The sequence below is a fragment of the Clavispora lusitaniae genome, assembly GCF_014636115.1.
Source record: "Clavispora lusitaniae strain FDAARGOS_655 chromosome Unknown tig00000105_pilon, whole genome shotgun sequence".
NCBI classification, from domain to species: domain Eukaryota; kingdom Fungi; phylum Ascomycota; class Pichiomycetes; order Serinales; family Metschnikowiaceae; genus Clavispora; species Clavispora lusitaniae.
Genome location: NW_027093978.1, coordinates 160,125 through 187,213, shown reverse-complemented (window position 1 = coordinate 187,213; position 27,089 = coordinate 160,125). Strand labels below are relative to the sequence as shown.

The 27,089-nt window shown below is 43.5% G+C and overlaps 15 protein-coding genes across 15 annotated transcripts; 5 read left to right on the top strand and 10 right to left on the bottom strand. All coding sequences in view use genetic code 12, as the record gives it.

The window, feature by feature from the left end:
* Positions 1-203: 203 nt before the first annotated feature.
* SSN8 (cyclin-dependent protein serine/threonine kinase regulator) lies at positions 204-1,190 on the bottom strand (the record flags this gene model as incomplete). The annotated part of the gene is made up of 1 exon (XM_002615831.2): positions 204-1,190. One exon carries the CDS (start codon positions 1,188-1,190, stop codon positions 204-206), a length of 987 nt encoding a protein of 328 aa, XP_002615877.1.
* Positions 1,191-1,401: 211 nt separating this feature from the next.
* On the bottom strand, positions 1,402-1,952 carry CYP22 (Peptidyl-prolyl cis-trans isomerase CYP22; the record flags this gene model as incomplete). The annotated part of the gene is made up of 2 exons (XM_002615832.2): positions 1,402-1,819; positions 1,879-1,952. 2 exons carry the CDS (start codon positions 1,950-1,952, stop codon positions 1,402-1,404), a joined length of 492 nt encoding a protein of 163 aa, XP_002615878.2.
* Positions 1,953-2,736: 784 nt separating this feature from the next.
* On the top strand, positions 2,737-3,840 carry FOB63_003078 (phosphopantothenate--cysteine ligase; the record flags this gene model as incomplete). The annotated part of the gene is made up of 1 exon (XM_002615833.1): positions 2,737-3,840. The coding sequence occupies one exon, from the start codon at positions 2,737-2,739 to the stop codon at positions 3,838-3,840; it is 1,104 nt and encodes a 367-aa protein (XP_002615879.1).
* A 767-nt stretch (positions 3,841-4,607) lies between these two features.
* On the bottom strand, positions 4,608-5,960 carry SAM50 (SAM complex subunit; the record flags this gene model as incomplete). Its single annotated transcript, XM_002615834.1, has 1 exon — positions 4,608-5,960. One exon carries the CDS (start codon positions 5,958-5,960, stop codon positions 4,608-4,610), a length of 1,353 nt encoding a protein of 450 aa, XP_002615880.1.
* A 1,179-nt stretch (positions 5,961-7,139) lies between these two features.
* On the bottom strand, positions 7,140-8,957 carry CRZ1 (DNA-binding transcription factor; the record flags this gene model as incomplete). Its single annotated transcript, XM_002615835.2, has 1 exon — positions 7,140-8,957. One exon carries the CDS (start codon positions 8,955-8,957, stop codon positions 7,140-7,142), a length of 1,818 nt encoding a protein of 605 aa, XP_002615881.1.
* A 968-nt stretch (positions 8,958-9,925) lies between these two features.
* TRM12 (Trm12p) lies at positions 9,926-11,389 on the bottom strand (the record flags this gene model as incomplete). Its single annotated transcript, XM_002615836.2, has 2 exons — positions 9,926-9,934; positions 10,139-11,389. The coding sequence occupies 2 exons, from the start codon at positions 11,387-11,389 to the stop codon at positions 9,926-9,928; spliced, it is 1,260 nt and encodes a 419-aa protein (XP_002615882.2).
* An 815-nt stretch (positions 11,390-12,204) lies between these two features.
* FOB63_003074 (uncharacterized protein) lies at positions 12,205-13,362 on the top strand (the record flags this gene model as incomplete). The annotated part of the gene is made up of 1 exon (XM_002615837.1): positions 12,205-13,362. One exon carries the CDS (start codon positions 12,205-12,207, stop codon positions 13,360-13,362), a length of 1,158 nt encoding a protein of 385 aa, XP_002615883.1.
* Positions 13,363-13,505: 143 nt separating this feature from the next.
* UBP1 (ubiquitin-specific protease) lies at positions 13,506-15,515 on the top strand (the record flags this gene model as incomplete). Its single annotated transcript, XM_002615838.1, has 1 exon — positions 13,506-15,515. One exon carries the CDS (start codon positions 13,506-13,508, stop codon positions 15,513-15,515), a length of 2,010 nt encoding a protein of 669 aa, XP_002615884.1.
* Positions 15,516-15,718: 203 nt separating this feature from the next.
* FOB63_003072 (25S rRNA (uracil2634-N3)-methyltransferase) lies at positions 15,719-16,672 on the top strand (the record flags this gene model as incomplete). Its single annotated transcript, XM_002615839.2, has 1 exon — positions 15,719-16,672. One exon carries the CDS (start codon positions 15,719-15,721, stop codon positions 16,670-16,672), a length of 954 nt encoding a protein of 317 aa, XP_002615885.2.
* An 11-nt stretch (positions 16,673-16,683) lies between these two features.
* FOB63_003071 (glucose-induced degradation complex subunit) lies at positions 16,684-18,147 on the bottom strand (the record flags this gene model as incomplete). The annotated part of the gene is made up of 1 exon (XM_002615840.2): positions 16,684-18,147. One exon carries the CDS (start codon positions 18,145-18,147, stop codon positions 16,684-16,686), a length of 1,464 nt encoding a protein of 487 aa, XP_002615886.2.
* Positions 18,148-18,251: 104 nt separating this feature from the next.
* On the bottom strand, positions 18,252-20,447 carry FOB63_003070 (GDA1/CD39 (nucleoside phosphatase) family protein; the record flags this gene model as incomplete). The annotated part of the gene is made up of 1 exon (XM_002615841.2): positions 18,252-20,447. The coding sequence occupies one exon, from the start codon at positions 20,445-20,447 to the stop codon at positions 18,252-18,254; it is 2,196 nt and encodes a 731-aa protein (XP_002615887.2).
* Positions 20,448-21,128: 681 nt separating this feature from the next.
* Positions 21,129-21,677, bottom strand: RHB1 (putative GTPase; the record flags this gene model as incomplete). Its single annotated transcript, XM_002615842.1, has 1 exon — positions 21,129-21,677. One exon carries the CDS (start codon positions 21,675-21,677, stop codon positions 21,129-21,131), a length of 549 nt encoding a protein of 182 aa, XP_002615888.1.
* A 406-nt stretch (positions 21,678-22,083) lies between these two features.
* Positions 22,084-23,490, bottom strand: FOB63_003068 (uncharacterized protein; the record flags this gene model as incomplete). Its single annotated transcript, XM_002615843.1, has 1 exon — positions 22,084-23,490. The coding sequence occupies one exon, from the start codon at positions 23,488-23,490 to the stop codon at positions 22,084-22,086; it is 1,407 nt and encodes a 468-aa protein (XP_002615889.1).
* Positions 23,491-24,406: 916 nt separating this feature from the next.
* Positions 24,407-25,891, top strand: FOB63_003067 (uncharacterized protein; the record flags this gene model as incomplete). Its single annotated transcript, XM_002615844.1, has 1 exon — positions 24,407-25,891. The coding sequence occupies one exon, from the start codon at positions 24,407-24,409 to the stop codon at positions 25,889-25,891; it is 1,485 nt and encodes a 494-aa protein (XP_002615890.1).
* A 61-nt stretch (positions 25,892-25,952) lies between these two features.
* Positions 25,953-26,702, bottom strand: ASF1 (nucleosome assembly factor; the record flags this gene model as incomplete). Its single annotated transcript, XM_002615845.1, has 1 exon — positions 25,953-26,702. One exon carries the CDS (start codon positions 26,700-26,702, stop codon positions 25,953-25,955), a length of 750 nt encoding a protein of 249 aa, XP_002615891.1.
* Between the last annotated feature and the right edge of the window lie 387 nt (positions 26,703-27,089).

Below are 27,089 nucleotides of genomic sequence, written 5' to 3'. Positions count from 1 at the left end.
AATCGTAAAGAAGATACTTAAGCTAAGTAGAAATAAGTATGCAGTCATTTCATCATTAACTAGATACGCAGGATATCTATACATATTCAGTTGCCAGCGTGTCATATGGGGTACAGTGTTGGCAATTTAGTCACAATAACCGGATCACTCTCAGTCGAACATCACTAATCGAAGTTCTCATGTACCTGATTTGTTCGGCAAATTCATCGCCCAATGAGCATAAGCTGTAGTGCCCTGCGCACTTGGTTTTCATTGTACCGGTCCCACGCCACATAGAGATTTATGATTTCTTGCATGGCCTCAACAACCTCGTCCAAATTAATATGCGAGTAATTGAAGAAGTCCATGAAGCGGTCTATTTTTTCTGTGTCAGCATCTAAGCGAGTGTCAGAAAAGTTTTGCGCCAGTAGATTTGTGCTTGAGCCTAGGGCCATGAGATCGTCAACGTGCATCGACACTTTTGGGGGACTTGAATGCAGTTGGCCAACCTGTGTGCTACCTGCTCGAATGGCATTCAAATTTTTCTTGAGCACGATAGTAATGTAGATTGCAGCAACAGCAATAATGTGTGGTGGGAATAGAAGATGCAAGTCTGTGATGTACAGGTCATTTACAAGAGACCAGGAATGCTGAAGCTCGTCGTCTGATAGGACGAAGCCATAATGGCTTTCATTAGCCAGTAGTAGGTCACGGATCTGCAACAAGGAACCATATGGATGGTGCAAAAACAAGTACATGTCCATCTCTTCGATCAAGTAGAATTCAAACTCAGCTAGTTTTGTCACATCGTGCGGGATGTACTCGGGCCAGAGATTTCGGGCCTCCAGTGTTATGACTCGGATATGCTGCGGGCACTCTTCGATTTTGCACGCGACATAAAGACAGGTGGTTACCAACAAGTAGACATTGATTTCTTTAACAGACACGCGAGTAAGAAATCGAGAGAGGTAGACTTCAGAAGTGGCGAGGGCTATCTGACGCACATTCAAGCGCCTCCCGAGCTTTACCAATAAGGTGTGGAGATAAATTCTCATGTGGTAGTCATAAACCACATGAGGATAGTCTTTGATCAAGCCGCTCTGGGTCATTTTCTTTTCCAAAAGATTGAGGCGTCGCCGGCACTCCAGAAGGCCTTCGCGAGTGAGCTGCCATTTTGCCCGTTGAGAAGATGCCCAGTAATCGGCAGACATCGAATTTTATACAAGTGGGAAGGGTAGGCTTGGAGAAGATGGTATATGGAATGAGGATGCCGATGTGACTAGATAAGAGTGTGGACTGCACGAAAAGTGGCGGAAACCACCGGAGCACAGTTAATAAGAGGAGAGAAGAAAACAGATATTGAGTACATAACTAAAGGGGAATATGCCGATAGATTGAATATTAACGGAAATTGATGAAAATTCACATCTCACCACACTCCTCAATGACGATCGCTTTTACTGGGGCTTCACGCTTTGCAGATACTGTGTTCATAGCATCTACGACATCGAATCCCTCTACGATACGTCCGAAAACAACATGCTTTCCATCTAAATGAGGTGATTTCGCTGTGCAAATGAAAAATTGACATCCGTTGGTGTTGGGCCCCAGATTAGCCATGGAAACGCTATACTTTTCGTGGTTGAAGGTGAATGACTCGTCCGAGAAAGAGTCACTACCAAATATGCTGGTGGAGCCTGTCCCATCTCCCTTGACAAAGTCGCCTCCTTGTATCATAAAATCCTTGACAACGCGATGGAAAGAACTGCCTTTGTAACCCACAGGTCTACCATGTGGCCGATGCTCGCCAGTGCAAAACTGGCGAAAGTTTTCTATAGTTCTAAGATTAGTAGATATTCAACTGGAGTGCAAACGACAGAAAAAGGCGTCGAAACATACCTTGGAAGTTCGTGAAATAGCTCTATCTTGATTCTACCTTGGGCAATTCCTGGGGTTAGTACGGTTGGAAACATTGCAAATGGGACATACCGCCTATTGAAACCTAAATTTGTTAGTGCGCCATATTGGAACCGAAACTAGATACGTACGTCAAGAAAAACCACAGGGTTTTGGGTCATTGGGGGTTCACTAGACATTTTACACTATGAAGCTTGTTTTCGCGCTCATGATGTCGAACGATAACAAATGAGAGAAGTATTGAAAGCAAAGACATCAAAAAGTAACACAAATAGAGAACGTGTAGTTCTATCCAAAGGAAAAGGAGAGAAGATGAAATTGATCATCAACAGAGCCACTGCCAGCGGTTATGACAACTAGAGTTCACCTCTGGGCAGAGCTTCACGAAGTATGTCAAAAAAAGTTTTCAAAACACAAGGTATATCGTAAAAGTCCTAGAGAGATAGGAATAAAAGTAGGACGTAGAGGAACAGAGAGGTGCATCCCTGCTTATTTTGTAGGCATCTCTGGGATGTGTTCGCTTCTTCATGCACGAAGATTTTGGCCTATCAATTACACGGAATGCAACCTACAAGCAGTTGGGATCCAAGCTGATGATGTCAGACCTGTGAGACTATATTAATTCCGCTGACATCCCCAGTTGTACCGACTTCGAGGCTTTTGAGAGCCATCAGGTCAATGCTCCTCAAAGTGAATCTGGTCTACCAAGACGTTTCACAGAAGAGAATTAAAGAGAATTAAAGAGAAAGCAGCTATATACCTTTACTTATGAGTAATCGATCATATTATTGATCCACAAACAACCAATTCGCTCATGCTTCAGAACCAGTCTCAGAACCAATGATGTGTCGAACCGCACTCATCATACAAAACCACCCTACATTTTCAAAAGCCATGCCGCACTTAAGACTGCACCACATGTTCCCCCACAAAAACTATCATACCGGCGACCCTGATACCAAGTCGGCCATCGACCGAGATGCACCTGATTTTCCAGTTGCGGCTGTATCGGATGAGGATCGTTTCTTTCTGAGTCACGCTCCTCCATCATATTTGCCTGAGCTTGAGTCGCAAATCAAAGACTTTGTCGAGTTCCACCAGAATAGTGGAAAGCGTATTGTGTTGGTGACATCGGGCGGTACCACAGTTCCATTGGAAAATAATACCGTTCGTTTTATTGATAACTTTAGTGCCGGTACTAGAGGCGCCACTTCGGCCGAGTACTTTTTGGAAAACGGTTATGCAGTGGTGTTCATGCACCGAGAGTTTTCGCTTTTGCCTTACTCCCGCCATTATAGCCACACGACCAACTGCTTCTTGGATTACATGGTTGAGGAAGATAATAAGGTGACGATTCGACCGCAATTTGCCTCAGAGATGCTTGTGGTCTTGCGCAAGTATCAGGAGGCCCAACTGTCCAACTCGCTTTTGCTAGTGCCTTTCACCACAGTGAACCAGTACTTGTACACATTGAAGTCTGTGCTGACAATCTTGCAAGGCGTGGGATCAAAGGCACTTTTCTACCTCGCGGCAGCAGTGTCCGATTTCTTCTTGCCTTCATCTCGTATGCCCACGCACAAGATTCAAGCCCAACCAAGTGGAAAATTGGTCGTGGACTTGGAACAAGTACCCAAATTTTTGCGCCGTCTTGTCGATCTGTGGGCGCCACTGGCTATGATTGTATCGTTTAAACTTGAAACGGACACAAAGCTTTTGACGAAAAAGGCTCGCCAAGCGTTGCAGCGTTATCAACACCAGCTAGTCATTGGAAACTTGTTGCAGACAAGGAAATCCGAGGTGGTGATTGTGACTCCAGATGGTAACGAGGACTGGATCCGCTTAACTCCTGAGCAGTTGGCCCAACATGTGGAAATTGAGAGTCTCATAGTGCCGGCAGTCATCCGTGCTCACGATGAATGGAGAGATGGATTAGAGCCTAAGTAATACTAACAATTCGGTTAAGCTGCTTCCAATCCTGTGGACGATAACGCGCTACTTAAATGCTAATATGCTACAAAAACGATACATACATTAACCAATATATCAGTTTGGAATGTCCACAATCTTCTGAAGACCAAGAGTGGTGATCCAGGTAGGACGGAACATATAGAATTATTCAACCGCTGCGTATTTCAAGAGAGATGGTATTTAAGTATGATAGGAAATGGCGCAGGCAAAACGGGAAGAATTTCACTTGAAGTGATTCAGCTATTTACTGTTCACGAATTAGTAAGCAAGAAGGATAGAGCTTAATCTAAAAGAAGAGGGAATGAAAATGTAGGAATCAATAGATGAAAAACGAATACCAGATTAACTTGATAGTTTCTTTCAACCAATTCACCACTGAATACTCATCTTGTGAAAATTTTATTCGTTGTTAATGATCAATGAAATATTACTTAACAACTTTGGTCCCTCCAAATTACAAGGAGGCCTCTCTATTTATATAGTAAAAATGTGTACCCACTCTTTGTGAGCGGGGATGAGATTCTTCTGCGACTAGGACCCTATTTTATCAAGACAGAAGACAACGCCTTGCGACAGTTAATCGATTTTTATCTTTCTGATCTCTGAAAATACACCAGCATCAGGATTTGTTAGGTGTAGGATGAAATGGTAACCTAGAGAACAGAATAAATAAGTCTATCATATCTCATTATTTTCCTAGGCAAAAAGGAGCTCGACCCATACCACCAATAGTTGGTTCCCTCCTAAAGGAATGATACACCAACACCATATTGAAGTCCCTTCCGCGTAGAATCTGATGCACAGGCTGTGAGTGGCAAGACAAAGTTCAATTCAAAGCGTGCCAATGGATGGTTATAAAGAAGCCCAATACCCATACTCGAAGAATATGCACGGCACATCTGGCGCCAGTCACCAGCCACTAACTTACCGTAATTGAAAAAACTGTGCAAGCGAAAATTAGAGTCTTTAGGCACTTTCGGTAAGCGGCTCACTAAAGAGAAACCGCCACTCAAATAGCAGTCGCCGCCCACCGCTGAATTGCCAACGCGCGGCCCCAAACCATGGAGCGCAAAGGCACGCACATCGTTGGGTCCACCGCAGAAAAAGCGGTCGAGCAAGCCGCCGCGAGCCAAAATTCCCGCCCTTTGCGTTGCAACAAACACATGCGCACCTGCTTGGCGAGCAGCCTGTGCCTCGGCCATCACCTTAGTACATCCGCCACCATGTTCTGCAGCCAAACGCACGTATTGACCTTTAGTTGGGAGCAGAGCACTATCTCGTGTATCGTAGCGGACGCTGGCAATTATAGATGTTTTAAATGAATCTTTCAGTTGCGCTAGCACAGCAAGTGCGGTCAGGCCATGGTTAGACAAGCGGCGCCACGAACTATCAACAGCCACATCAGCATTGATTGGTCCGTCAAATCGAGTGCTTACACGTGAAGTGATACCGGTCGTTTCCACACTGCCGTGTAATTGAGCCCATTTCCGTGTATGAGTATACGCCAGTGTGTCCCACCAGAAATTTGGATTAGCAGCTAAGGGCATGGCAAGCGACGCCACGTAAGACGCAGGCGTCTTCGTCCCTGATACAGCATCAAGCAGAACACTCTCCCCACCGCCAAAGACATTTTTCCACTGCAATTGAATATAACCATCACCTTCACCGTTACCCACATTGGTACCCGTTTTGGCGTAGAATCGCTTAGGAGGGGTAAGTGCAAAAACTGCAGACACTGGAATAGCTGGTCCTCCCCATCCAGCAACGCCAATAGCGACATGACCCGCTTCCATGGCGCCAGTCTTTGCTAGCAGGCTATAGGCAGCATCTGTGCGACGCAAGAAGTCGGCTAGCGTCATAGCTCCAGGCGAAAGCAATGGAGCAAGCTGCGATTCTAGAAACAGCGCTCGGAATCGCTCTGCATTAGTGACTTCTATCGAACGAACGCGAACGGGCATTGTCTGACTGTCGCCGAATAGAGAGTCCAAGTAAGCCCGTCCTTGTTGAGCAATCACCTGTTGCTGCTCTGCTGCAAGCTGCTCTACGGTTCCCAGCGCAGGCTTTAGCCCATCCATGAAGTCTTCCTGATAGTCCATAATAGGTAGGTCAGCAGAAAGTTCGAGCAGGAGAAGTCAGAATTAGATGTTTCCGCAGATGGGTAAGACAAGTCACCTATAGTTCCAGTATAGTGAATGTAGTTACACTGGCCGTTAAATCTCGGTGGAATGCAAGAAATTCGGAGTGTACGAATACTTTGCGTTGGTTTTTCCGTCTGTGGGTATTATGGTCACTAGCTGAATCTAGCGAAGTCGAGACAAAGTTGTAAGCGATCGACAGTATGCTTTTTGTTCCAATGTTGGTGGAGATTTATAAGTCTAAGTGAAACTGAAGATAATGTGACGAACTGCGACAAGTTAATGTGACAAATTGATGCGACAAATTGCGATGCTTGTGGGACAGCCAAAAAAGGTTCACCCATCTGATACTTGAAGTGTTAAACGTAGATGAAGCAGTTTAATTTTCCGTATTTTATACGTGCTAGAGATTTTACTCTGGTTTCAATGCGTTATTAAGTGTTCTTGTGTTGCAATTTCGTATTTTGACTATTACACGTACAAATTGATAGTCTCTATAAAACCAAAAAAGAGGAGTACATTAATCGATTCATTCAAAGAAACTCTTTTTCTACCTTCAATTTGTTGTTGAACAATGCACAGCTTGAACCACCAACACTATAACTTTGAACGTTAAAAATCATGGTCTTCCTTCGTGGAGAATCAATGTTCTCTTACGAAATGACGTTAACTTGAGAAAGGCCACGATTTTTTGGATTTCTTGATGGCTCTAGAGTTACATTTCGACATACAAATCCGACAAAGAGTCGCATTTTATTAATGTTACAAGAGTAGAAAAATCAACCTAAGCAAAACTCCATATGACGTTTCAATTGAAATAAGCCACTATCACTCTCAAAGTTGGATTTCCCCACAAATAGAGCAGTAAACCAGTGACAAATGGGTTTTCGGAATGCAGGGCCGAGACAAGACCGAGCTTTCCTTTTCATTTTTTGAAACATGTTATCGCAAAAAACTAATCAGTAACTCGCTTAGATCTCCCAAAGCTATTCCTCTTGACACCACCTTAACATATCAAATAGAAGGTCAAATCACAATCTGAAACATTTACCTGATTGCACCAAACACAATCAAGCACTGAAGAACTAGATCAACTTCCAATCAAAGAACCTCCAGATATTTCTTGTAAAATACACTATATCATTGTGGCGGGGAAATGGCCACCTGAGGTATATTTAGATGGCCCGAAACTTCAGACGGGCTCAAAAAATCACCATCCGGTAGTTGGAAGCCTTGTGACTTCCGCCCAGCCTTTCGTTCTCGTTCATCCTCCTCCACAAGAAGCCGAATACATTCTTTTCCTGATTCTGTTTGGAAGTGACGACGCAATGCGTCTGCCCGCGCAAACTTCCGTCCACAACCGTACGGAGTGCCATCCATTAAAACGCCTTTGCATTGAAATTTCTTTTCGCCTGAATGGAGATCCTCGTGTCTTTTCCGGTCGTGCTGTCGTGCAAAGGCCTTTCCACACACGCTACACACAAACGGCCGCTCATCTGTGTGAGTCCGCAAATGCGACTTAAGATTGTACGGCCTGGTGAATCTTTTGTCACATAACTCACAAGCATACAAAGATGGGTGTTTCTGTACACGGTTTGACGGCTGGCCCGTGGAGGCAAGCTCCAACATTTTTTCGCGTGAGGAAACTTTTCCCAGCGACGGTTCGTTGTCATTCAGCTCGTCCCCATGGTCATCATGAACGGAAGTTCTCAGACGAGAACGGGAACGCGAGCGCAGCTGAGACCGCACTTTTAAGGAATGGGCTCTTTGACGCCCACGACGAATATTCTGAAACTCATCTGGATTCAAGAGGCCATCGTTATCGGACGCCGGGCTTAGTGGCAAGTGGCCTTGACTGCTTCCAAAAGTGCCCATTTGTGGATGAAGCAGGTCATGTTGTGGCGAGTTGTTGAGGGAGGAGTGGGAAGAGTTACTAAAAAGGGATGGGGTCCGAGCAGCCACTTCATCAGGGGCTTGATGAATAGATATAGTTACATCCTCTCGAGTCTCGGCCTGGCCCGAACGACTATCATTATAGGACAGCAAGTTGTTTTCGGTAAGACGAACAGAGTCGCTGAAAAGCGAACCTTGACCAAATACCAGCATCGACTGGTACAGATTGTCAAACGCCGAATTCTCTTTGGATACTTCCTTTTGGTTATAGATCAGGCCCGGATAGCTTTGGTCATAACTTTGGTTAAAACTTTGACCATAGTTCTGGTCAAGGTGTTGGTTGTAACTTTGCTTCTCGTTAAGATTCTGGGAGAGCTTCAGGTTCTGATTGTAGCTCAGGTCAAGGTTGTAGCTTAAATTCTGAATATAATCTTCGGTTTTCACATTGTCGTTTTTGTAGTCTGAGTTGTTGTAGCCAGCCCCATTGAGACTTTGGCCCATTTGGTGAAGATTAGTTGACAGCACGGATTCGCCCAACATTATTTCATTGACGAAAGCGTCTTGGACTGTGCGCGGCGCAGGCTCAAGAAAACCTTGGCCCATGGACAAATCAAAGCGGTCGTTGGGGGTAAAAGCTTCACTGAAGTGTGATGCAGCATCGTGGAACGGCGAACCGGGCACCAGCGACGTATCCGAGTAAAGGGTGTGCGTTGAGTGTGTATCGGAGTTAGAGTATCTCGGAGTGTAAACATGGGGCGAGAGGTAGTCGGAATATAACAGATCCGAGGGCTCTGCCGGCGAAAGATGGAACAGGCTGCTTGTTGCTTCTGCTGCAGACAAGTGCTTGTTGACAGCATCCCCGAAGACAGCCAGTTGCTTGTCCTGATCGGCGTTACCGGAGCCTTGCACGGAGAGAAAGTCAGGCGACAAGGATGAGGACCCTAGGTTGGCCATAGCGTTCAGAGGGGCCATATTCGAGAGTTGGTCGCCCGACTCAAGCGCTGGCGACGAAATGTCAATGTATGGGTGGAACTGATCCCTTTCCGACGCTTGCGAATTGTCCATGGTTATAAATACTTAGGGAGAGAAAGGCGCACTAGAAGAACGGCGCACAGCTGCGTGATACACAAGTGGGCTCGGTATCAAAGAAGCGTCTTGGCGCACAGGGAACGAAGCAGTCGAATAGTTGGGCTTGTGACGCAAGAAAAGTGGGGGTGGTTTGCCAGTTCCAAATGAGATGACAATATGGAGATTGTGCGGAGTGCACACAGCGCCCAGATTACCTCAACGGCTAGCCTACACGCACGATATATTTTGCTACACTTGGACAGCCTTTCACATTCCCGTGTATTTTTCGGGTCTAGAAGAAGACAACAAGTTTGGGAATGGGCTGCACATGGGCTGAGGATAGTTTTTTGTGCTAAGTCATTGGCACAACCAATATAGCATTTTTATGCACCCCGACTTGCCGATGATCCCGGACCGTGGGGACCGATGGTTAATGGCAGTTTTGTTTATACATGTATTTTTTTTGACCTTTTCCGCTTTTTTTCACCTGTTTTTTTTTTTTTTTTTTTTTTTTTTTTCCGTCGCCATTTGGTGCTTGTCGTGCGCATATTCAAGACAGAAGTGCAAATTTTCGGGCCCCTCTCCTGAAATGTAACAATTGACTCAGTCGGCAGCATTTTATTTACTCATCCGATATGATCATAGACTGTACCATTGATTGCTCGCCAGAAATCAAATCTGTCGCAACTATCTTTTTGCGTGTGTCTCTTTCAGTACTGCACTCAGGATGCTGGTGCAAAGCCTTGTTCATTCATGAGCGGCACTCTAACATTTCGCCATTACAATAGGACGCAAGGTGTAAAACAGCCAAAGAGACCAAAGAGCCAAACTAAATGAAACAAAGATAAACCAAAGAAAAAAGTACCATAGAAAATTGGAAACCAAAGACAATGCAAACAAATCCAACTCCTTCTGCGGTTATGCGCACCGTTGTGCATCATGACAGCTGCGAGGCTATGCTATTATCAGCCGTACTATTCAGAGACGCACAAAAGTGCCCACAGACTCAAAAGTTACTGTAGCAGAATTACCAACTTTTTTCCCCAGGACTTTGCATACTGTGTCTCACAATATCGCATTATGGTCATCACTTCAAATTATGATGGATGTTGAGGAAGCTCATGGAAAGTCAAACATACTCCAATCGCTTGTTGCTATGTTCAAAGGCTTGAGCCAGCCGCCTCTTGCGGCTCCATTTTCACATCGACCACAATATGCCAAACATCAGGTGCAAAAGTCTTCACTCTTTCCAAGTGCAATACCTTGGCATTTCCAAAATATTCTTCCAAACACGTGCAAAGCTCGTCGAATTCGTCGCACCGTGCATTTTCGTGTACATGTGCAATCATGGTAGTAGTTGTCCAGTAGTTTTGAATTTCCCGTACAATGGGCCACAGGGACTTCAGTGAGGGAAGAAGCCCAAGATTAACATGGGCGATAGGGAGTCTTCCCCACGCTTTGATACGCTCGAGCGCGCTTTCGTTGCTTTCGTGAAAGATGAATGCCCTCACGCCATCTTGTTGGAGTTGTTGAAGTTTCTGCTGCGATAAGTGCTCATTAGATGAAACCAATTTGTATTTGTATCCGTTTTCGGCTAACCCTTTCACTAACCCTTCAATAGACCATGGGTTCAACTCCCAACACATGAGCGTTGCACCATTAGCTAGGTACGAAAGTGTAAAGTATCCAATGCCTGCGTAGAGATCCAACACCATCTTCCCTCTTAAATCCGGAAAGGAATCCAAGATGCGCTTCTTTTCCTTGATGTTCCCACGAGAAAACATGGTATAACGCGGAGCCCAAGTTTGGTAAATCCCATTCTGCACCACATGGCACCAAAAGGCATCCTGCAAATCCTCTGCTGTTGGCAGGACAAACAATTCTTCATTAGGTTCAGGACCAAAATCTCCGTAAAGCGGTATGAGATTGAACGGCCGACGCATGACATCTTGCTCGATAATAGGCTTATTCACTGCAAAATGGGTCACCGTCGTGGGGAACGCCGAGAGAAGGGACGCAAAAAACCTTTTCTTGTCTACGACCCCCAGTTCGAAAACCTCTACCCATGGATCACTATCAAAAGTCCCGCTTCCGAAAAGAATCATAGGGTGGTATACTGACCACTTGCGAGGTACTTTGTCAACAAGAAGATCAATTTGAGCAGCAGAAAGCAGAGATGCTTCCAAAAATGTCCGAGTAAGTCCACTTATTGATTTGTCAATTGTTTGGGGCAGGAAACTTTCGATCTGGACATGGGATGCAAAGTCTTGCAATATATTCTGGATATTCGCGGGTGGGGCAGTTGCAAACACACGAACAACGCCAGATTCTTTTATGATTTTGTTTCTGCGGTCTAGAACACCTTCATCATCAAGCTTGTTTTTGATTTTTTTGATCAATTGGGTATCGTCAACAACGATACAAGACATAGTTCAAAGTATGGGGTAAAGAAACGACAGGGTGATGCGAAGAGTGAACTAAACTTTTCTGCAGGTGCCCGAACACCGGAACAATCGGCTGGGTCGGGTGAATGGCAAGATAAAACTGCTACCGGAAAAAAAAAAGTTAAATATTACCTTCCGAGTTTAATTTCCCAATTTTCTTATTACGTATTTAATGAAGCTTGGTAATGCTGCCGTTTTGCCGAGTTTCTTATAAGAATGCTTCACAGGATAGAAATGCGCGTTGTCGGTACTGAAGTAGAAATGTGCGACACAAATACTTATGGCGGCTTATTACCGGAAGCGCTTTATACAAAAAAAAAAAAATGATCAACCTCTTTGGACCTAGCTCCAATTCCCTAGAGGCATTCATTTTTTTTTTTTTGGTATTGTTTATTTAATAATGTCGTTCACAGGATGTTATAGGCCTTTATAAGGACATCAGATGTTAAAGAATGTCTTGGCTTCTCGTAATGTCCACTGCCAATTTCCCCATATAGACTGCCTGCAGGACCTACTTGTCGTCGGTGCCCGCTCGCATGTTTGGCTCTTTTTCTTTTAAAATCCCATAATCCGCTCCTTTGCATTGCTCCTGGCCGACAATCCCGTTCTTTTTTTTTTTTTAATTTATCTTTGTCTGTCCGCAGTATTGTCTATCTGCATTTGTAAAGACATTGCTGTGTGAAGTGCTTCAACTTGGCTTTTGTGACTAGATTTTTGTTACTCGCTTTGTATATAGATAGTTGCCCACTTTGACATTCCTTCGTCCAATCGCTTAAAAGCGTACTTTATTCATTACCATCATGGAGAGCATCCCACGAGGCCAGCCAGAGACGCCGCTCTCTCACACTGACATGTCGGTTTCTGGGTCTGATTCGGATAAAGAGTTCAATCCGGCCAGTGCCACCAACGGAGGGCGCGAGATTTCTCGTAAAGTTCTTTACGTCGGAGGCTTGCCCAAATCTATCAATGAAGACGCCTTGAACGAAAAGTTTTCAGCTAGCGGACCCGTGTTCTCCGTTAAGATCTTGAATGACAAGAATAAACAGGGCTTCAACTACGCTTTTGTTGAGTTCGTGGACGAAGCCGGTGCTGCCGCAGCATTACAAGAATTCAACGGCTCGTCGTTTGAAAACCTGATGTTGAAGATCAATTATGCATATCAGTCATCTACATTCAATGCTACTCAGAACTCGGATGACCCGACTTACAATATTTTCGTGGGCGATTTGTCTCCAGAAGTAGACGACGAGTCCTTGCACAAGTTTTTCTCTGCTTTCGAGTCATTGAAACAGGCCCATGTTATGTGGGACATGCAAACTTCGAGATCCAGAGGTTATGGTTTTGTCACTTTCGCAAACTTGGCTGACGCAGAGACGGCTTTGCTGACTATGAATGGAAAAGTCCTCAACGGGAGAGCCATCAGATGCAACTGGGCATCGCATAAGCAGCAAAATTCGAGGGGTGCACCTCGTCAGAATAATCAAAGACAATTTAGGCCCCAGTACCAGCGTCCCGGGTTCAATGAATCCCCAGTACCCATGCCAGAGCAGAATAACTTTGGTGATGCACAATTCTCCCTTCCCCAGAGACCACAGCAAGAACAGCAGATGATGCCTAATCTTGCCATGGGTCCTAATACTGGCGTAATGTCTCCTCACTCATTCGACATTGTGTTGAGACAAACTCCGTCGTGGCAGACTACAGTTTACTTGGGAAACATTGCACATTTCACTCAGCAGAACGACCTCATTCCTTTGTTACAGAATTTTGGTTACATTGTGGACTTTAAATTTCATCCAGAGAAAGGGTGTGCTTTCGTCAAATACGACACACACGAACGGGCAGCGTTGGCTATTGTCCAATTGTCGGGTTTCAACGTGAACGGCAGACAATTAAAATGTGGCTGGGGAAAAAGCCGTCCTCCGATGGGACAGTTTCAAAACTATCCAAGGAACTAACTAGAGGCTTAATATATAATTGCTCTGTTTCTGAGACTCCTCAACAGTAGTATTCACTATCCCATTGTCCGTTTCTCTTCCTTGATTCTTTATATCTTTTCATCACTCAATGAAGTTTCCTTTTCAGCAGAAGCTTCGTTGACATGTGTCTCTTTTGTTTATCTAAGCGAACTCTTGCCGATTATGCTGGTGTGGGGTTTGTCTACACTCCAGTGCGAAACTACATCGCGCAATGGCACTTTTTTCCATTAGCATTCTTCATGTCGCATTGGGTCAAAACCGTTACCCTAATATTACTTTTACTCGTACCCTTTACAGCCATTACTTCCGCAACCGTGTTTTCTACATCAAAGAAAGTTTCCATTTGTACCGCCTTTGCCGTCGTTCTTTTTTCTTGCTGCTTTTCTTCTCCTCGACTTAGTCTTTCAAACTTTGCCAGAAAAATCTTTTCGTTCATGAATTCCCAATTCCGCATGCTTTCAAATCCGGGTCGTCGCTTTGGTTCCGTATCACCTAAATCTCGTGAAACTCGTTTTGCATTAAAAAACGGGGGTCAAGTTGGAGGGTTGAGCAATGAAGGCAATACGTGCTTCATGAACTCTGTCCTTCAGTCATTAGCCTCTTCCTCGAGGCTTCATGAGTTCATCGAAGAGAATGTCTCTTCTACCCCTGTCCCCCCATTTACTCTTGCTTTGAAGGCTCTTCTAGACGATATCAACGGTTCCTATGGATCTCGTGGTCGTGAGTTCAGCACTAAACAATTGTTGACCAAAATGCCCAATGGCCCTAAGCAGAACTTTTTTACGGGTTACAACCAAGAAGATGCACAAGAGTTCTACCAACTAGTCATGAGAATTATAGAGAAGGAACACAAGCATTTGGTTCTGTCTCGAGAATCAACGCCTGGTCCAGAGGTTAATAAAGAAGCAGCTCCTCGCTTTGTGCCAAACCAAGAAGGTTTTGTGTCTGGCTGTCAAAATCTCGGATACTTGGGAAACGTTTATGTTCCAGCGCATCAAGTTGATCCTAACGTACCAGACTGCAAAAACTTGGTGTTGCCTATAGAACTTATCACCCCTGTTGATGGTATTTCAGCAGAAAGAATTGGATGTGTGGCATGCGGAGAGGTTGGTGGCATCAGATATTCGACGACAAGCGGAATCAGCTTGAATTTGCCATACGATAAGAGCCTGTATAGCAGTTATGATTTGCAACTGTTATTAGACGAGTGGATAAAGCCTGAAATTATCGACGATGTGAACTGCAATAGATGTGGTTTACAACAAACAAAAGAATTCCTTTTACAAAATTTGGAACAATCATCAAGCGAGAAATTGACTGCAGATATAACGAAGAGAGTAGCAGAGATTGATACAGAACTAGCCAAAGATTATGTCACCGACGACGTTTTTGAGAAGCTTACCACTAAAAGAATGGTAAGGAAGATGAGAAAAACCAAACAAATCTTGTTGAGTAGGCCACCACCCCTTTTGTGCATACATATCAACCGTTCCGTGTTTGATCCAAATACTTATATGGTTATGAAAAACTCCAAGAATGTTGCATTTCCCGCTGTTCTTGACTTGAACCCTATCGTGGCTGAGCCCAGCAACATTAACATGGATGCACGCTGTTCATTCCGGAAACTGGATGGAACAGACTCGGATACGCGTAATGAAAAACTTTTGTACAACCTCAAGGCGGTCATTTCTCACTATGGCACTCATAATTACGGCCACTACATTTGCTACAGGAAATACAGGGGAACATGGTGGAGAATAAGTGACGAGTCTGTCTATGTTGTGACACAAGCCGAGGTTCTTAGCTCACAAGGAACATTCATGTTGTTTTACGAGATGGACGATGGAACGAAGGAAGTGCTCCAGGATGTGAGCGAAGATGAAACTGAGCCTGAAGCTGAAAAAGAAGCTGAGCTTGGAAACGAATTGCAATATGAATCTGAGAGCAGCTCCGAATCCGAGGCTTCTGGATCCGAAAAGGACATAAAGGATGAGAATAACAAGAGCAAAACTGTTTCTGAAGAACTGCTGCTTAATGGTCAAGTTGAACTGCACGCTAGTTCTGCTGATGAAGAATCGAAACAGGAATACTCGACTATGGTGGGGTTGGAAGAGCGAGCCTATCATGTCTAGTATAGGATGATATATATTCTCGGTTGAAAAAGTATTGACATTCTCAATAAACGAAGGAAAGATGTGTACTCATAAAAAGAATTGTAGACCAACAGAGAAGGTAGGTTGCTTTTGTCGCTCAAATTACCCAGAAACGAAATACGCAGTGCATCACAATCGTGCTTGTAGTTCTGTATGTGAGGCTCATCGCTCATCACAGTAATATGGGCAGAAAACTCAAAGGAAGACAAAACGTCGGAAAGGGTCTCAAGGGAGCTCTTCAGAATCATATCACAAATGAGAAGTTTAAAGCGTCAAAGGAAAAATCATTGGCTCAGGAGAAGTTGAGAAAAGAGAATAAGGACAAATCTATGAAAAGTGGAGGTAAACAGAAGAAACAACAATTGCATGGAAAAGAAACAAAAGCTTACATTCCTTTTGAATCCTCTTCGACCTTGCTTCTTGTTGGAGAGGGGGATTTTTCTTTTGCCGCATCGATTGTTAGGAACGGATATATCGATCCTTCAAAATTAATAGCTACAAGCTACGATACACAAGAACAACTTCAGGAAAAGTACCCCAACGTGGAAGAACATTTAACCTTCCTAAGAGAAGAAGGTGTGAAAATCCATCACGGTGTTGATGCCACGGACTTGGTTCTGTCTCTCAAATTAGGCACAAAGAAAACACAACCCAAATTATTCGAACCACGCCAGAAACTCGACTACATTATGTTCAACTTTCCTCATACCGGTAGAGGTATGAAAGACGTTGATAGAAACATCCGTGACCATCAAAAATTGGTTTTAGGCTACTTCAAGAGTTGTAAGGAATTATTAGAGTTGGTGAATAACGACATCTCAAATGATTTTGGAGGCTACACAGAATCTGAAAAGAATTCAGGACTGAAGATTATCTTATCTCTTTTTGAAGGAGAGCCATACATTTCTTGGGGAGTAAAATCACTTGCCAGAAGTGTAGGATATTGTGTTGAACGTTCTGGTGCTTTCTTGTGGACTGCTTTTGAAGGGTATCACCACAAGAGGACCAATGGATTGAGAGATACCACAAAACCAGCCGCGGAAAGGGATGCCCGCATCTACCTTATCAACAAATTCGAGAATAGGAATGTGAAGGAAGAGAAAAAACGTCCCGAATCAGACGCTGACGATGATTAAGTGGTATAGAATTAAGCTGGGAAGACACGAACACAATCGTCGATGAAGAAAGTTTCTTGGGAAAGGGGATCTTTAACTTTTCCGTTTCGTATGAGCATTTCATTGTGGTCCGCCGGATTTAATAGTTTATCAAATGGATAAATATTGCCGTTTGGTAATTTGAATGGGTTTTCAAATATACTGGTTACCAGCTGCGTGTATGGAAGATTCTGGCTTAGGCGGAATAGTTCTGGTGAGCACACAGGACACTCGTTTGTCTTTTGCAAGAGTTTATAATACTGATTGGGTCCCCTCAAAGCCAAATTTCTTAACAAATTGGAGTCAAGGTGCATAATGAACAGATCTTCATTTTCCTTGTTCTTGAATATAGTATTATCGTCGTTACAATAACAAGACTTAGTCTTAAGACTTGAAAGGCCCGCGGACAAATGCACAAACAATGGATACGTTTGGGGAATATTATAGATCTTGGTGAAATCAGTAATGAAACATCTTGATAGTTCGTTCCATCTTTGGGATTCCATCAGCCGGCTATAGGATCCAAACGAAACGAAGTTGCTCTCAGGAAAAGACGAGTCTAGCAAACTGAACCACGATTGGCTCTTTCCGTCATTGAGGGCCGCTTTTGTATCGTTAGAGGTAGCTATGGCAAAGAATAGGAGCGGGGAACCCACTTCAGTGAGGCGCCTCACGTTACTCTCATAATTCGCCATATCAGCGTCATCATAACGACTGCGGTCACAGTAGGTAGTCAAGTTACACTTGCAATATTCAATTGCTTCGTACACGGAACATTTCTCTATCATAGATAGAAATTTGCATAAGTGGATTTCAAAGGGAAGGTTGGAATGGATTCGTTTCAAGGAGGTTTGGTTCTCGTTAAACCAAGCAGTAATTGGCTCCAAATCGTGGTCTTCATTAATAGAGATGAAAACTTTGTTAAACATTTCGTAGACTTCGACATCTATCAATGAGGAAAGAGGAGTTCCAGCAGCATCTAACTGCTTCATAAGCTCGGTACCCACATTGTGGTCTTTGCAGGTATTGGATTTTAGTAGGTAATCCACAATTAGAACATTAATCTCTTCACGATACCACGAAATCAAACCATCGTTATGCAAATCCAATACCCCTTCATCGTCATCCTTGTCTCTTGTAGTAAACTCCTGTATGCGCTGAATATGATCTGCCCTTTTCACTAGCCGTGAACGAAAAGCTTTGTCTTTCTCCTCGGCTTGAGATAGTTTCTTCTGGAATGCTACGACCTGGCGAGAGATTTTCTGAACCATGGCAAGTTTCACACTGGGTTCCACGTTAGGATCATTCTTGATGGTAGCGATTGCCTCCGCAGCTTGTTTCTTGAGTTTCTCAATCAGTTTCTGTACCTGCTTGAAATTTTTTTTAATTAGCTCTGCTGGAACAGAAAACCTAACATTTTGAGTCTGTAACGTAAAATTGACAGTTGGTTCACTCATTCTTTAGGAAGTTAAGAGGGAGAGACAAAAGTACTACTGATAGTGCGCTCTATTGAAATGCGTATGTGCAGACTGAATTATGGGGTACTGTTGGTGTGAGAGGTCTAGGTGTCATGAGAACTACCTATTGTGATTTCGTCGTCCGGTGACCGAGATTTGGAGCTGGAAGGAGGAAACTCCTCCAATTCTAATGCGGGATCGTCCCCAACGGCAAATGTGTCATTGTTCACTGGCAGGTATGCGCCTTTTCGAGAGAAGAGACCCTTCACCTTTTGCACAAATGCGCTTCTTCTTTCTCTACCCAACATCAAGAGCACAGCAATGAAGAATAAAACGATGAAAACAACCTCTCCGTAAAACCGGTGTGGCTTGATGTACCATTTCAGTTCTTTTCCTTGCTTGTAGGAGTTCTCATAATCGTAGTAGATATACTTTGCATCTGGTGAAGCAGGAACATACTGAGGGCGAGGAGGAACATCTTTGAACTCCGCTCCAAAATAATAAGACCCCACAGCCGCGGTGTAGTAATACCCTGGCCTCTTCAAACTACTGTCAGAATCAGACCCAACAGAAGACGAATAATTGTTGAATGCTTGTACATATTCATCATTGGCATAAAGAAGGGCGCGGCCCAAAGTCCAAGAGAACGACCGGCTGCCCATTTTGTCCACCAACTGGAGCAGCTTGAATTTCTCGTCCTTATTTGGAATGTCATCAATGCCAAAACGTGGAAATCCAAGACCAACATGAAGAAAATTAAGGATCCATGATGACTTGAAGCAAAGCTCTACCAAATCATCTTGCTGTAAATGGGCTTTTCCCTTGTTGAACTCATTCATAGTTAAAAGATCTTGTAGAGGCTGCTGACAAAGTTGCTTACTCTTGGAGTAGATAAGCGTATAATCGTATTTGTCTGTTTTATTTGCCTTGTGGCTTATGCTCTCTGTCGTAAGAATCTGGTTAATGGCATCCCAATATCCACTGACGCCAACGAAGTGGTTAATATCAAAGTCAAATGCTGGTATCAAGTCGCTAAGAAGACATGAGCTAACGCTGGTTGTGGCGTCAAGCAGCTGACAATCTCCATTGAAAGTATCAGTCCCAGTTCCTGCGCCATGGGTAGCATTAGCTAGTACTGGAAAGATTGATTGAAGGCACTTATCAAAATTGCTTTCCCCAACAAAGTCTAAATTGTGATCATCGATGATGTCACTTGTGGTGTATCCCTTAGGTAAGCAAGGATCTGGAATCGGAGTACGAAACAGATAAACCTCACCCGGTAAGTCATTCTCATGTCTAAATTGTTCCAACAAGAGCTTTCTATATCTGTGATGGGCTTGGAACATACCGAAACCCAAGAAACTATCAGAGTAAACGTCAAAGTTGAGAGTTTGTGGCTTCAGATAGTTACCCATCTGGGTTACGGTTGTGTTCTTTGGAAGGAGTTTAGGAATTTCCAGGAGTAAAACGTGATATAAGTTGTTGGAATGCTCTTCTGACTCTGTAGTGTTAGGCTGGAAAACTACCTGAGTTGAAGCTCCACCCATATCCAAAAGTCCATATGTCGTGTGGTTTTTTCCATGATCGTGGTCCTCAGGGTGGTCCAAAGAATTCATCAAATAATTGATAGAAAGCCAACCATATAAACCTTCTGTATCGCCGTCTATAATATTCACATGCGATTGACAATGAGGAAGGTAAAAATCAGAGTTCGATTGCAAATATTGACAGACGTTTTCCATAATCGGTTCTTGTTCGTTAGGAGGCAAAAGTCTCATTCCGGCCGTAGCATGCAAAAATATGGGGGTACGGTAGTGTTCCGATTTGGGAACTACAGAGCTTGCCAACGAAAGAAGATAACTAAGATGATGGTTTCCCACTTTCCCTGGGCTTTCATTAAAGCTCGCAAGACCAGGAGACATTTTTCTGTGCCAGCGTTTCTTCGTATTCACAAAAGGAAGACGAACTGTACGTTTCGGATCCGGTTTAGTAGAATCGAGAGAATTAGGGTCCAGCTCAAGGGCCGAGTCCGTATCGGATTCTTCGAGATCAGAGTTATCATCCTCGGGTCTTTCTTTTCCAAAGGACATTCTCCGATGTAGTTTGATCTTAGGTTTCATGGAAATATCAATTCCAGCTTCAAAAGCATGCTGTGGATTCAACCAGTTATATACATAAACTCGGGAACCTTTAGAGCCCGAATCGATGACAACGATATAATCTAGCGGAATTCCATCTTTTGTTGTGACAGGTCCTGGTTTTATCACCTTCTTCTTCTTTCTAGGAAAAATCTGGGGCATGCTGATGAATAGAAACTGAAGCTGGCTAAAGAGAGTAACGAATCGCACATCCGCGCGACTTTCCCCATTCGCAGATGGAACGAGACCACTTCATAAGTCAAAATCGGATATTCCATTGTATTATTTCAAGTCAAAATCACTCCCTTAAAGCTATTCTAAGTCTTATTTAAGGTTTTTGAATTAGACTGTTGTACATGAAGGAGTTCATGGCCGTAGAAACACCATACATAACGCCTGAAAGAAGGTAAACTTCGTGCCTTGATCCAAAACGTAACCAGCAAATAATGAGTATAAATCATAGGGATGATTATCATTCTACTTGATAACTATAATCTACTGGCTCTTTAAGTATAGAAACACTCCTAAAGATTCACAAAGAGTGATTTTATGATTTGTAATGATGACAGTTCATCATTCCTTGGTTCATATCGCGGCTTGGTAGGCATCGAGACTGTACTAAGATAATCAGTTGAAACAAGCGTGCTTTGCAATGACTATCTTCGAATGACTTCATCTTGCTTATTAGGATATTATGATATCAAACGAAATCAAACACATACTGAGTGGCTACTTCAATAGCAATACCCGCAACCTTGATATGTTGAATGTACATTAAAAAGCATAAATCTATCGTTAAATCAAACTATGAACTACCAAAATCCAAAATATCCTTCACCACAGTCACATAACAATACACTTTTCTTCTTTTTCCACAACTGGGTTCTGTATCCGCTCGATCTCATCGACCAAGGTTTCAAACGATTTGTTCACGTTGAGGTTGTCTCGCACAGAAGTCTCAAAGAACTTACACTTGTATTTCTTTGCTAAAGCTTCTCCGTCTGCTTTCTCAACTTGTCTCTGGAAGCTGAGATCGCTCTTATTACCAATAAGTACCATCGGAATCAGGTCAGACCCGATCGAGTTCAATATCTTGTCTCGTATCACGTCCACCAACTCAAATGATTGGCGCGACGTCACCAGGTACACAAGTAAGTACCCATGAATTCCAATCAAATGTTTTTCATTCATTATGGAGAACTCATCCTGGCCAGCGGTATCCAAAATTTCTATGGCATATTCCTGATTGTTGTAACTGATGGTCTTTGAAAACTGGTTTTCTATTGTTGGGTAGTAGGACTCAACAAAATGGTCTTCAACGAAACGCACTGTCATAGACAGCTTTCCCACGGATCGAAATCCCACTACCGCTATTTTTCTAGCCTTAACCATCTGGATATGTTGGAGTCCGTTGTTACCGGATTAAGAAGTGACTATAAGGAGCTGAAGATCTGACGAATTTGTGCAGGTGGAACAGTGCGGGGCGCATAACCAAATCTTATAATCAGGCTGGAACAAATAACGAACTAAGTTAGAACCTTCCCATAACTTTAAAGGATGTAAGCGTATGAAACGGTGCAACAGTTTACGGGTAGTGTTTGAATATTATCAATCTTGTTACTGTCCTTTAGGTTGGTTGGCGCACAAGATCTTCCCTCAGGAACAAAACTACGAAAAATGTGCCTTCTTAAATCTATCTTTGAAACGTACTGCAATTTACAAGTTTACTGGAAACTATAACGTATAGAGTATGCATTTCGTATCGGGCATATTCTGGATGAAGACACTAGCGCTTCGTTTATGTAGCCCATTTCAAAACTTCCAAACTGGTTACAACGATAAAGATCGTTGTGGGTAATGTCAAAATCACATAACCCCAAAAAAGAACGCCTGCCATTTCTTTTTGGTAAATACCATTGAGTTGAGTGATCTGTGAGAGTTGAATTGCAGGCGGGGAAACAGTAAGCACAAACGCCACAATTAAAAAGATGGGATCATCCAAAATGGAAATGTTCACATACTTAACACAAATCGCAATTAAAGGCAAAAGGACAAACGACGGAAGAATCATTCTGGACACCAAAGATGCAAAAACAATCTTCTTGTAGTTTCTGGAGGGAGCAGGAATATCTGCTGAAGGGTACAAATTCGACCCCAATACGATCAAGATCAAAGGAATGGAAACAGAACCAAGCTGGTCAATTGATTTAGTAAGGGTGTTTTGGATAAATGAGTCATTGTAGAAAAATTCCTTTTGGAAAGCTGGAACAGAGGCCACGACAATCGATATTAACATAGCATACAATGGCGGATTCATGAAAGACAAAAATCCTTGAACTGGTTTGCTGTACCATATTTGGGATAACACGGATTGCTCAGCTGTAATCGTTTCCACGATAGGTTGCTTACGGTTCGTTAAAAGCGAATCATTTTCTTCCTCTGAGTCATTTGCTTGACGAGAAGACGAAGAGGCACGAGACAGTTCGACGTCATCTGAGCCAACGGAGATTTCGGCTTCCGTTTCCAACTGGTACCCTGAAAGCTCTTCGGGGGATCTTTTACGCAATAGCTTGTTGTAGCCCCACGACCACCGTAATATCTGGCCGAGTTGCTGAAAGATCAACAAGTACAAAATACCACGGGAAGCAACTTTGTCAGAGTCGTCGTCTTCAATTTGATCCCACAATAAATCTGGTAATGTGTAAGCCAAAGACATAGTTAACGACACAGGTAAGGAGTTTGAGTTACCAAAAACAGCCATGGCCGTGACATAGTCGGACTCAGCATTATTCAACAGCATGAAATTGGACATGACGCGCGAGCAGACAAGGGAGGCCAAAGTAGTAACGGCATAAAAAATCGGGATAATGATGATGTCCACCATTTTGTTCAACGAAAGCGATGGCGCAAGCTTAGTGAAGACCAAACATGGGGTGAATAAGTCAACGTTGAGTTGAGAAATGACTTTTTGGCCAGCGGTAGAGAGAAGCTTCGTCTTTGCTGCCATAAAACCAGCGAAGCAAATAATCACCACCTCTAAAACCGCCTCCAAAGTAAGAAAGGAAATGGCCAAGAATGATAGATCGGGATTGAGCGGAGGCTGGGCCTCATTCCGAGATAGTAGTGCCCACATAAAAAGATGGGGGATGAAAGAAGAAAAAAAACTGGTGTTATAAATTCTAGTTGCAGAAAAGTGTGGAATCATACAGTAAATGATAGATAAGGCGTGTGTGCAGTACAGTATATCATCTGCATATTTTCCTGCTTCGCCTCAGCAAATTAGGCGCTGGGAGCAAAGATCGCTAGCAAGAAAAAAAAGCCTGGGCAAAAAACAACAGAAAAGGGGAAGTAGATCTGGAAGTCTGTGAGAAAACATATAGAAAAAGCAAAAGTCGATGCGTCTACCAGGAAACGTGATGAAAAGAGAAACAATAGAATACCTATTCAAGCGCTGACAAGAAGTCACCATATAAAAGAACTTTTTCCGCCCTACTGAAATATTCATGTCATCATAGGGAAAAACGCCACATGACTAGCGCTAAGTAAAACGTGGGCTAGGTGTGTGCAGGTAACAACGCCCGTTCATGTCAAGAGAGGGGCACAAAGGCAATGACACTTGCCCTACCAGAAAAGAAACGGTTCATGCCGGACCAAGAAAGTGGAGTAAGGGGTGTTCATTCACAAGTGTGACATTGTTGGCGTTTTCTTGGCTCTTCGCTGATAGCTAGATTGGCGCGAACTGCGAAATTAAAGGCGCCAAAACAAGTCGTTTGTGTTGGAATGAGCTAGCTACTGTTGTCTATCCACTTAAGTTATCGGCATTCTGTCTTTCAGTTTACTTTGTTTTTTTCTGTTTCACTTTGTTATTTTTTTGTTTTCTTCTTTAGGGTCTGGCTACTCTGTTGCATATATCCACGCTCAGTTATCGGCGCACAATTTTCCGCCCGTACATGTTACATTTGGACTATCTTTTATTGTTCCGCTCACGTATTGTATGCCCTGCACATAGTCAGGGTCCCTTGTGTCCATCACGCGCACATTTACCCATCACATCAACAGTTTGGTGGTGCACGGGTGTGAGAATGTAAACACCATCCTGATCTAGTCTTCTTTCCCAAGCTATGGCCAACTCCGAAATCGGCCCCAAGTTGCCTCCGCCACTGCTGTCGCCGAGTCGCACCATACCCAAATCTCCTCCTTGGTACAAAAAACCCCTACGCTCGGACCCGGATGAACCGGATGATAACTTTGACTTTATGCCTGGCGCTTCAACTCCTCTTAAAGTCAACCATGCTAAACTGATTATGTTTTTATCTCCAATGCGCAAACTAGATGAGCTTCACCTTGATGCTGCGTCCTCTTCTCTAATAGACTCGGAGCACATAGAAAACCGAAATCCCGACGACAGCTTCATAGAAAATGAAATTGAGGCAGATGACAATGAGGATGACGAATGTTATGGTCCTGGTGACAAAACTATCATTACGGAATATGGGTCCTCTGATGAAGAATCGTCCTTAATTAAAGGCGAACCTCCACGCTTCGTACGCAAAAGGCTGCGCTCAGAAACTCCGCTGGCTATGGAAATTACGCCTAATGCAAACTTTACTATTCCGCATGCATCTTCTGGTAAGAATCTGTCGGCATTTTTAGCAAATGTAACGAGTGATTCGTTTCACAAGGCAAGTTTTTCCGCCTCGGACTCCACTCCGTGCCCGACGCAACCTCGGAAAAAGTTGAAGTTTAAAAATATGGATGAGGACACGCCGTCCCAGCCCTCCAAATCCCTGAAACATGTGCTTGATTTCTCCGGTTCGCGGAAAGTTACTTCTTCTGCGGCAGCACTAATGAGCAAACTCAGCGATGCCCACGATGACATTTTAGAAGATGAAGATGGTACTACTCTGAGCTACAACTCTGGTCGCACGAGCACAAACCAGAATTCTACCCCTATTAGTCAATCTACACCTGCAAATTCACGAGCTCCTTCCCCTGGGTTGTCTTTTGAGGAGTCACAGCAAGAGGTCAATGGATTCAAGTTTGTGCGGCCCACTCATGCATTCAAATATCAAACCCCCCTCTCAAGACCCACCTCAGCATTCCCTCTTCATACAGCGCAGAGGCTCCGAATGGCGTATCACTCCACCCCACCAAATGGCAAGTATGAGATTGTTGGTGAATTCCCCGTTTCTGCGGCAGGGCTCATGGACGAGGCAGACGAGAGCTTACACATTGCTGATCGCAGAATAAATGATCCATACGCGGCACCAGAACCGCTTGGAAATGATGATAGGAGTAACATGATGCATTTGCGCGAGGTTTACCTCGACTCCTCAAATAAACTTCCATTACTACAGCATTTTGAGCGTGACCTTAACGTATCTGAAATGCTCCTTTACATTACTGATGGTGTTTCTGTGTCCGAATTTTATGAAGCTATTGTATATGACCAAGATGTGGGCGAAGGCGTCCTATCGTTTCTAAAGAAGGAAAGGCTTCGGTGGCATCCGGATAAGTGGGTTGGAAAATTGGAGACATCTATATTTACCAAGGAGGTGATTGACAGTCTCAGTCAGGTGATTAACGGGTTAATTGATGATCTCTAGTTCCGGCATGAATTACGAATCTAATGAAGTAAGAACTGTATTATGTGCGGTTCAATAGCATCTAATGTGAATCCGTAGGAGTGGCAGCACCGCTGCCTAATTTTGATCCGCTTTCCTTTTCATTTGAAATTTTTTCCGTCTCTTCATCGACTTCAATATCATCATCCTCTTCATCCTCTTCTTCTTCTATATCGACGTCTCCGTCTTCTTCTTCGTCTTCTTCCTCTGCTTCTTCCTCCTCATCGACTTCGTCATTATCTTCATCTTCTTCCTCGTCTTCCTCATCTTCTTCTTCCTCCTCATCAACGGGTTGTTCTGGAGGATACTCGTCTGTATTGGACTCCTCGTTGTCCCAAACAATATTGAACCGCGTCACTCGGGGCTTTTCGGCCAAGATATTACGCACAACATGCTCAACTTGGACCTTTGCAGGTGGATTTTCCCTCAACTCTTCTGAGTCGTATTCATTATTGACGTAGTAGCCCACACGAACAAATTCTCGACCGGCGTATGAACAACTTAATAAAATAACTGTCACACTCACCAATTCACTGGCCGGGATCAATTCTGGAGATGGAGGATCAGCCTGAAATAAGAACTTATTGATTCCAACAGGTACTGGTCCGACTAAGATAGAATCCAACTCTTGGTCATGATCTAGAGATCTCGAACTACCCACGTAGGTCAATTTCCATTCCAAGTCTTCTTTCAAAGGTTCCAAGCACTCAAAGGTGATCTCAAATTCATATGGATCTGAAAACCGCGCTGGATTATTCAACACTTCAATCCCCAATAAAGATACAATCGACATGTAGTATGGGTAGTGATGTACTTGATGTAAAGATATGTGGAATTTGAGACGCGTTCATGTGAATGCAGGATGGATGTACTTCAAGAAACACTCAAGTAACGGCATATTCCTACTTAGGGAAGTAACAAACAGAAAAGGAGAAATAAGCATGAAATCAAATGTGTTGTTCGCCTTGAGTATTACATAGAGAGTAATAGTCTTCATTAATCGATGTACTGTTTATTATAAACCTCGGAAACATGCCGGAATGAGGTCATAATAAAATACTTTGATGTTTATAATTTGAATGATCAAATATTTCTTCAGTACCTCTCCCTAATATGTCTATCAAAGTCCGTGTTTCAATAGGTGACGTCCATTATTGACGAACCAAGAACAAAGTTTCAA